The sequence below is a fragment of the Coptis chinensis genome, chromosome 8, assembly GCF_015680905.1.
Source record: "Coptis chinensis isolate HL-2020 chromosome 8, ASM1568090v1, whole genome shotgun sequence".
Classification (NCBI taxonomy): Eukaryota; Viridiplantae; Streptophyta; class Magnoliopsida; order Ranunculales; family Ranunculaceae; genus Coptis; species Coptis chinensis.
The window spans coordinates 7,607,792-7,618,210 of NC_141463.1; the positions used below are offsets into that span (position 1 = coordinate 7,607,792).

General features: G+C 36.4%; 1 protein-coding gene across 1 annotated transcript; it reads right to left on the minus strand.

Moving 5' to 3' along the window:
- Window positions 1-5,070: 5,070 nt before the first annotated feature.
- LOC147479660 (major latex protein 146-like) lies at window positions 5,071-6,475 on the minus strand. Its single transcript, XM_086580365.1, has 2 exons — window positions 6,058-6,475; window positions 5,071-5,757 (listed from the first exon to the last, which is right to left on the minus strand). Exons 1-2 carry the CDS (start codon window positions 6,245-6,247, stop codon window positions 5,486-5,488), a joined length of 462 nt encoding a protein of 153 aa, XP_086436491.1. The 5' UTR covers window positions 6,248-6,475; the 3' UTR covers window positions 5,071-5,485.
- Window positions 6,476-10,419: the final 3,944 nt, after the last annotated feature.

A 10,419-nucleotide genomic window follows, 5' to 3' on the forward strand; every position in this document is an offset into this window, starting at 1 on the left:
TTTTGTTCGTCGGTTTGCAATAATTCTCCATTTTCTTTCCAATGGAATCGCCGAGCACCAATTATCTTCGACAATATCATCATTAAAACATATCGTTGAAATATCGCGATATATCAACAAATATCATCAATAAATACATTGGTATTTATCCAAATTAGTATCGTAATATTTATATACCCATTTATGAAATCTCAATATATATCGTGATATATCGCGATATTTTGTAATATGCCCCCACCCCGTACCGCCCCCATGCCAGCATTTTGAATTAGTTCCAATAAGTATTTGTCGCCGAAGTATAATAATAGCAAATTAAGTTTTCATATTATACAACAGTACATCATATTTTATTGAGCAACTGTTAAGAATGAAGATGATTTTGGTGTCTTCACTTGACTGTGAGACATAAAAACTTCAATATATTTATAAACGTATTACAAGTACAGGAAGAGAAACTTTCCCTTCAAGTTGAGAGACTTTCTCATCAAGAATTTACATATAGAAAGAAATCTAATTATACTAGGAAGGAGAATATATACAAAAGAGGTACACCAAATATATAGGAGATTAGAGAATATACACCAAGATAGTGTATACGTTAACAACCCCCCCAAGCCGAAGCGTGTACATCGATGTAGCTTGACTTGCCCATAAACGATGAAATGGATCTCGCACCGAAATGCTTTGTGAAAATATCGCTATCCGATTGGAGGAAGGAATGTACCGAGGACTAATGAGGCCTTTCGAATCTTTTTCACGCATACAAAGTGACAATCAATTTCAATATGTTTTGTAATGTTCATGGAAAATGGGATTTTTAGCAATGTGCAAAGCAGCTTTGATTATCACAATACATTGTGACGGGGGAGGAGTGATAAATGCCAAAATCTTTGAGCAAATAATGCAGCCATTGGAGCTCACTAGTTAAGGTTGCCATAGCACGATACTGCCTTCAAATGGAAGAGCGGGGAAGCGGTGGTTTGCTTCTTTGTTAAGCCAAGATATAGGGCTGTGGCCAAGAAGAACACAATATCCCGTTGTAGAGCGGCGAGAAGATGGGCATCCCGCCCAATCAATCACAAAATCCATGCAAATGTAGAGAGCTAGATGATGACGAAGGATCCCTTACTAGCGAACCTTTGAGATAACGAAGAACCGCGATTGTACCGCATCCATATGTGTGCTCCTTGGAGATTGCATAAACCGACTAAGGATATGAACCGAATAAGTGATATCGTGTCGAAAATCAAGTAAATAAATTCGGCCAATCAGGTAGCCGATAAATAGTCGGGTCGCAAAGGCGTCCCATCGGTTGGAGATAAATGCAAATTTTGTTCCATGGGAAATGCTGAAATCGACCGCCACTTAGACCAATATCCTTAAGGATGTCCGAAGATATTTCCTTTGAGACAAAAATATGCCTTTGCATGAACGTGCCACTTCAATACCAAGAAAATATTTTAGACGTCCAAGATCTTTGATAAAGAATTTGTTCTCAAGAAAGTGCTTGAGATGCTTGATAACGGAATCATCATTACCTGTTATGATAATGTCATCGACATAAACTAACACAAAAGTGGATGATTGACCCGGTGATATGAGTGAACGAGAATAATCTGCTTTGGATTGAGAAAACTCGATTTCAAGAAGAGCAGAGGAAAATTTCGAAAACCACTGGCGTGATGCTTGTTTCAGGCCATATATGGACTTGTTTAGGCGGCATACTCGATGCTCCCCCCTTACGGGAAAGCCAGGTGGTGTTCTCATATAAACTTCTTCTTCAAGGTCACCTTGTAAAAAAGCGTTATTAACATCAAGCTGATATAGTGGCCATTGCTTAACAGAAGCGACACTTAGTAAAGTTCGAACTGTGACCAGTTTAGCAACCGGTGCAAAGGTATCGTGATAGTCCATCCCTTCTACTTGTGTAAAGCCTTTAGCGACCAATCGTGCTTTATACCGTTCGACGCTTCCATCAGATTTGTATTTGATTTTGTAAACCCATTTGCACCCAATGAGTTTCTTGTGGGATGGAAGAGGACAGAGACTCCATGTATTATTCTGTTCAAGTGCTTGAAGTTCCTTTTGCATTGCCTCACGCCACTTAGGACACTTAACTGCTTGACTGAAAGAAGTAGGCACATCTCTGGAACAAACACTAGAAAGAAACCCCTTATGTACAAATGTAGATATTAGAATTGGAAAGGTACTTATGAATAGGATATGGATTACCCAATAACTTGGAATTGGATGGAGGAGGGAGCTATCATGAGTAACCCGTGTGCATACATAGTCACTAAGCTTTATAGGAGGATGTCGATCACGCCGTGGATGATGATACCGCTGGCGAACAATGGGTGTTGGAGAGTTATGACCAACAGGGGAATTATGACCGCCAGGGAGACAATGGTGCGTCATTGGCGAGGGAATAATTTCTGAACTAGGAGAACCTGGATTACCACCATTATTCCCTTCGACGATAGTATGATGATTGACTTCATTATCATGAGAAATAACTTCCATACTATCATTATCATTTAAAGGAAGGGGAGTAACAAAGGGAGATGTAGAAGTAGATTTAGAAACATCATGAAAAGGAAAAATTCCTTCAAAAAAATTAACATCTCGAGAAACATATATTGTTTTACTTGCAATATCAAATACTCGATATCCCTTTTGACCATGGGGATAACCAACAAAAATGCCAGGCTTAGCTCTTTGATCAAATTTATGCTTAATGTTACTGCTGTGAGCATAGCAAAGACTACCAAAGACTCGTAAATGTGAGTAACTTGGTATAGATTTAAATAAGAGTTCATGAGGACTTTTACCCGATAAAATAGGTGATGGCATTTTATTGATAAGATAAGCTGCCGTGAGAATACATTCACCCCAAAACTTTAACGGCAAGTGTGCTTGAAATCTTAAGGCTCTAGCAACCTCAAGCAAATGACGATGCTTACGTTCCACAACACCATTACATTGTGGTGTTGAGACACAACTCCTTTGGTGGATGACACCATGATCGAAAAGAAGCATCGCATGTCATTAGAAAGGAACTCAGTGCCATTGTCAGAACGAACTTTTTGAATTGGTGAGAAAAGTAAAGGACCAGTTCCTGAATAAAGATTATGGACATGAGTGTTGAATTGAGTTCTAATCATGGCAAAGAAAGATTGCAAAAGTCTTTTTGTTTCAGATTTAAGATGCATGAGATATATCCACGTGCAACGACTATAATCATCAACAATGGTTAAGAAATAACGAGATCCATTCAACGAAGGATGGGAAAAACCACCCCAGATATCACAATAAATTAGTTGAAAAGGAGAACTAGTAGTGATCTCACTGGAAGGAAAGGGCAAGCGATGTTGCTTAGCTTGTGGACAAATTTCACAAGTACGTTTATTTGAACATGAAATAAAAGGAATATCTCTACTTAAAGTTTGCAAAGAGCGATAAGATAAATGCCCCAAACGCCAATGCCAGAGATCGATACTAGGTGGTTTGATGACTGATAAAGCAGATGGAGACTGAAAGTAATATAACCCCTCATGATAGTTACCCTGTCCAATCCTCTTCTTCGTTGATAGGTCCTGAAAAATGCATTGATTGTGATAAAAAATTAGCAAACAATTGAGAGATTTTGTGATTTGGCTAACAGACAAGAGATTGAACTTAAACGACGGAATGTAAAAGACGTTTTCAAGTCTAATGGTGGGGGTAAGAGTGATTGTACCAATATGTGTGGATTGGAGCATGAGTACCATCGTGCAATTGAACATAATATGGCATGGAACAAGATGTATATGAAGTAAACAAAGATAAGGAATGACATTATGGTTTTTTGCACCTGTATCTATGATCCACATAGAACTAGGAGCAACAGAGAGAGCAATACCTGTGGCTAGGTTAGCATTAGAGTTACTGCTACCTGAAGAGAGCATAGCGAGCAATTTATTGTATTGCTCTTGAGTGAGGGCCGGAGGATTCATCAGAGGTTCATCAAGCTGAGAATTCGAAGCAGAACCAATTGTCTCTGTTTGCTTCCAAGGAACACCGTGCAACTTATAACAAGTGGCTCTATAGTGCCCATCACGACCACAGAAATCACAATGGGGACGCCCTTTGGGTTTGCGATTTGCTCCTGATTGATTATAGCCACCTTGTCGAAAGTTTCCAGTTTGTCGAGGATTACCAATCTGTCGATCGAAAGAATTGTTAGATCGGTTTTGAGGGGCTGGTGCACGATTTTCAAATTTGATGGTGTTGAGGGCTGCTGCTTCTGGAATCAGAGAGGTAGCGCTTTGGATCTCTTGCTGTTTCTCTTCTTGACGAATCAACGAGTACAATTTAGGCAAACTCGGAAAAGGCTCTATCATGAGAATCTGACTTCGAATTGGACGAAAACGATCGTGAAGCCCTTGGAGAAACTTCATACCTTGATCTCTTTCAACTTGCTCAGCATTAGATTTTCCATGACCGCAAGTACAGGGTTGAACAATAGAGAATGAATTAAGCTCATCCCAAAGGGCTTTAAGTTTGGTGAAGTATGCAGAAACAGATAGATCTTCTTGGTTAAGGAAGGCTATGGAATCCTTCAAGTTGGAAGATCTTTGGAGAATTTGATTGTGAATAACGCCCTTTAGATCTGTCCAAGCTTCTCTTGCATTATCGGCATATAAAATAATCACGCGAATGTCGCTAGATAATCTTGAATTCAATATCCAAGAATTCACCATATCATTACAACGCGTTCCCACTTGTGTACCGGTTTGAAATAGGTTTTGAGATTGTGCATCCCACAAAACCCAACTTGCTCTTGGCTCAAGAGCCATGGTCATAGATCGAACCCAAGTGGGATAGTTATCACCGAGAGAAGTGGAGATACTAGAACGAGGTGGGGCTATCGAATGGTGAACAAAGAGAGGATCATTTGTTGATCCTTGATTATTAAGAGAATCGCGAGTAGTAGACTCGGCCATGACAACTAGAGATTATTGATTGAAAAGAATGGAGAGTCAGAAAACAAGGATCGTTACTGCTCTGATACCATGTTAAGAATGAAGATGATTTTGGTGTCTTCACTTGACTGTGAGACATAAAAACTTCAATATATTTATAAACGTATTACAAGTACAGGAAGAGAAACTTTCCCTTCAAGTTGAGAGACTTTCTCATCAAGAATTTACATATAGAAAGAAATCTAATTATACTAGGAAGGAGAATATATACAAAAGAGGTACACCAAATATATAGGAGATTAGAGAATATACACCAAGATAGTGTATACGTTAACAGCAACCGAAAGGAATCGAAAGTACATTGGATTATTGGATCTGATACTTTTATTCCAATAATGCTTATGTATGCACTGGGAACGAAGGAAACACACTTTTTAGAAACTTAAAATACATACATATTGCATACCCAGAAATAGATAGTTTACAAAGTTCCGTGTTTCACTAAGCAAACACAGTGGCTTTTATGCCTTGTGAATATGGGCGTCCACCTTCTCAGTCAGAGTGTTAAACAGGTCCAAATAGTGATGTGGATCAGGGATTTCACCATGGTGTTTTTCGAACTCCACTGTCCATTTCACCAAGCTCCCACCACCCTTGGGAGAAACTTGAATAGTGACCGAAAAATGTTTATAATGATCATGCACATCTCCTTCCTCCACATACAGCACTATAATCATATTCACGTTGTCCTGTTTGGCAGTCCTCGCCTTTACAGTCATTTCCTCGGTACTACCTGTGATCATTAATTAGTTCATCATGCATATATGGTGAATTTTTTAGTGGTGAGATCAGCAAGTATTTTGGTGAGCGACATCATAGCACTGTCATTCTAGTCTACTCGAATCTATGAAATTTCAAGGCAACCCGTGTTTCCAGTTTTTGAGTTAAACAAGTTTCATATCTAGAAAATTTCCAGTTAATTAATTAAAACTATTTTTTTCTTATATTCAAAATCATGCATTTTGAAGGAAAACGATTTGAGTGGTTGACAATTTAGGATTTTTGGACCTAGAGTATGTATGATCTTAATTACCTGGGAGAAGATATTTCCAAAGCCTAAGAGAGCCCTCACTCTTTCCATCTCCTTCGAGTATTTGACCATCAGTATACCCCTCTGGGAATATGGCAGGGAGATCGTGCAAACTCTCCTTGATCAGCTCATAGAACTTGTGTGGACTGCACTTCACTTCTTTCTCAGATACTGCTTTACAAACTCCAGCCATCTTTTAATTACAGGGAAGGTGGTAGTGCAAGTATAATGCAATTGAGAACTAACGGTGGTTTGTGTGTACCGGACAAACACCAGCCCTACTATTTATTAGACTCACCATGTCGTGATTCACATGTGATACTCATCAATCGTTTTGTACATTATTGGCTTATTAATTAGTTTTTCTATATTATCCAGTTATCCTGCAACTCTGCAAGCACGTAAATATTTAGATTTACTCATAATGGCAATTGGCAAGCACGTAAGGGACGTAAATGCCGTAGTATTTTTGGAATCATACTCGCTTTGAGCATGTGCCCTATTCACGTTTTTTCTCTTTTTTTATGGTTCGACAAAAAATACCTAAAAAAGTGCGAAGGGTACAATAAAACGACAAATTTTGTTGCACAACGCCCCAGACAGCCTTATTCGGCTGGCCGGACACGCCACAATCTAAAATACTTTTTATGTAACTCTTGGTTACTTCGTCATTTGTTATTTGCCCCTCTATTTTTTATTTATTTACCTAATTTACCCCTATCTAAAAGAGAAAAAAGTTACAATTTTGATGGACACGTGGAAAGAGAAAAATGAGAAATAAAAAACGAATCTGCACCATTCTAGTATATATAGAAAACTAGCATCATGCCTATACAATCAAATTGAAATTACAATTTTGCCTCCACAAAAGACAAAAAAACAAACAAAAGAATCTGTAAAGTTACCAAACTATCCTGATATGTAGACCTTTATCTAGACACAGGAACCCACCTATCACAATTGATAAAAACTATATTTAAAATAGCGCAATTACCATTTTGCCTCTAAAAAAACAAAAAAAAAATATATATATAAAATAAAAAAAAAACTACAAAATTACAACTTTATCCCTATAACCTACGTAAAAACACTATTCATCAGTCCCCAGATTTTTCTATGTAGTAAAGATATACGTCAATCCCCAATTGGCAGGGTCAATTTACTTATATTTTTCATCAGTGACTATCTTTTTCTTTTTTTTATTAGCGAAAAAAAAAACCTATATTTTTCTTTTTCTTTTTTTTAAAAAAAAAAGTTTGACTATCTTACCAGTTAAATTTTTAGCCTGAATTTGCAATAATTTCTAACTGTTAAAACAAACTTAAATTAGGATAGATATCAAAATAGACTAATCTATGACAAAGACTACAACTCCTATAATAAATGATAAATAGTCTAGACATCGAGCATCTCTTAGTGTTGCTTGAATACAAACATTTATACCCAAAAATTGTTTTTTCCTTTCATATATATATATATATATATATATATATATATATATATATATATATATATATATATATATATATATATATATATATATATATATTATGATACAAATTTTAACTAAAATTAATTGAGTACGGGGAACTATTCAGCCAAAATATTGAAGATGATAAAACAAATAAATCACGTTAGTCTTCCATTGACCGGGCCTATCCACTCAAAATCCTAGGTTCCCTTGTGAAGATAAATAGAGAAAATAATTTTGATCCCACTGTTATCCGTTTCTAGGTTCAACAGAAAAATAATATTCATATCAATCAATAAAAATTTCCAAACATTTAAGGTGGTTGTATCTGGTGTGATTGGACTAATTATACTATTTTAGCATGATGATAACTGACAAGTTTGTCTTTTTAGGTTATTTATTTATTATTTTATTTATACAAATTATGTCCAATGGCTCACAATCATTTTCGAGAGGTAATCTATCATAATTTCATCACTAGATCTTACAAAATCTGTCTCGAAAAACTTGTATAGACTAGTTAATAACAAGTTTTCGGTATAGCAAATATTAAAATGGCACGATGAAGGAATGTATATTTGATTATTAGGATGACCTGCAACACGATCAAGAAAAATCTAATATCTTGCTTTTATTGGGGTGGGCACTTGGGATTTTGAGAATCGTTTCAAATTCAAAGTTACTGGAAGCAGTTGAGATTTTGAGAATATATAGTAAAGATATACGGCAATCCCCAATTGGCAGGGTCAATTTTGCTTATATTTTTCATTAGTGACCATCTTTTTTCTTTTTCTTCTTTTTCTTAAAAAAAAAGTTGGACTATATTACTAGTTATTATATACTAGCAAGATACACATGCTATGCACGCGATGTCAAACAAAACTTACCGAAGAGTGTAACCATATATAATTTGGGTGAGCACACTTACAATTGACATTATACTTGAGCAAACACACTGGCAGCCGTTTAAATTGCTTGGTTCCCAACTTCAAACTATGAGTAAAGTTCTTGGATCAATCCTTGGCGATGGTGTTGCACCGAGACCAGACTTTTGTTTTTGGGTATCTTTGGCCAGTCCATGAAAGCAACCATGCCTTTCATCTTACCCGCTAAATCAAACTCTATGTGTTGGGCAGTACTTAGGCTCTAGTCATTCCCCACGGGACATTGTCCCACATCAGAAGTATAAACTTTAAAGTCTTGCATAATAGCATATGTGTTCTTGGGTCGGCTCCACTCATTGCCAATTGATTTTGAGTTAGATGTTCCAAAGTTTAATACACTTACATAATACTCTATAAAAAAATGAGAACACAAAAGGCTCTAAATATTCATTTGAAAGCACTATATTATCTTATCAGAGGAGGATTTATCTAATCCACTTAAGATCACTCTTGTAAGAACATATAAGAGCATTGTATTAAGAAGTTAATTACCCATTCAACCAAGCTTCTATCAGATTCTGAAGACTCAGATTGCAAAGCTTCTCCCACTTACTAACTCCAGCAGGAATACTCCATAGCTGTATACATCACTTCTATCTGAAGATCTCCCAAATTCTTTCACCCTACAATCAGTAAAAGGAGATAGATAAACAGAAGCTATAAAGAAAAATTGATTTTGGTACGTGATCACTTATTCACTTATAGTAAAAACATAAGACCGTAATGATGTTGCAATACTCGGAAACCAACTTCATGGAGTTGAACTGAGTATTGGTTTAAACTTTAATACCTAATGTACCGTACTCACAACGCCCAACGAAGAACGAAATCTCTCAAGGCAAGCGCATGCTCACCGGGAGCATTTATCCAAGCCCAAGGTACAGTTAACTTAATTTAAACAACACACAATGTTTTTTATTATTTGAAAATACAAATGATATAGTAGAGGCAAATAGGAAATAATTAATTTTATTTTCCAAAATGACGTGTCCTACTCTGTTTATCGATTGTAAGGAAGTACTTACCATCGTCTTCTTTACTTCTTGATCTTTTCCTTCTAAAATTAAAGATAGTGATAACACATATAATGCTCAGAAGCCCAATGGAAACTGTGATACCAACAATCATGCCAGTCCTATTATTTGAAGTTTTCGAACCCGTAGGTGGACAGATTCGCGAAAAAGTTGGTTTGAAATCTGTTAGTAGCTCAATAGTCGAGTAGTGGCACAAGTAATTAACACCATTAGCATTTACAAGATATGTTCACTATTTACCGGTAACAACATTGATAGCGAAATAGATGGTCCGTAATAACCTCGCATGTGTATGGTGTAGGTACCCTTTCCAACCCATAAGAGATGAATCTCAAGGAAAGTTCTCGATACCGAACTTGGTATAATCTTTGAACAACTTCGGTTTACTTTAACCACCAAATTCTCCCTTCTTATGTCAAAGTCCTTGACACGCAGCCCCCCTGGCACATAAATAAGTATGTTTCAGAAACATTAGAGATTACTCGTTCACTTTTCTTGTATATAATAATAATCAAGATACAAATTAGATATGTTATAATTAAAAGGAAGTGGGTTGGAATAGCATCTATAAACTCCAATGAATCAGCAATATCTAAATCTTGTTAATTATTTTTTAGTTTTATGACTTGGATTTGCTTGAAGACTTCCTTATGGGTCTAGCATCTTGCACGGTGCATTATAGGCATTGTTACAAAGCCACGTAGGTACCAGTCAGTCAGTCAGTTGGACTTTGTCATGGTTGCAAGGTGTAGTTTTATGGGAGATTAAGAATTGGCACTGACAAATTCATAATACCAATTCATAAACATGTGGGTATATATAGTAAATTCAAGTTCGTGCACTACATTCTTTTTTGCTTTCCTTTCATTTCCTTTTCATTTTTTCCTATCTCATTTCACTTCATGACAGGATAGGT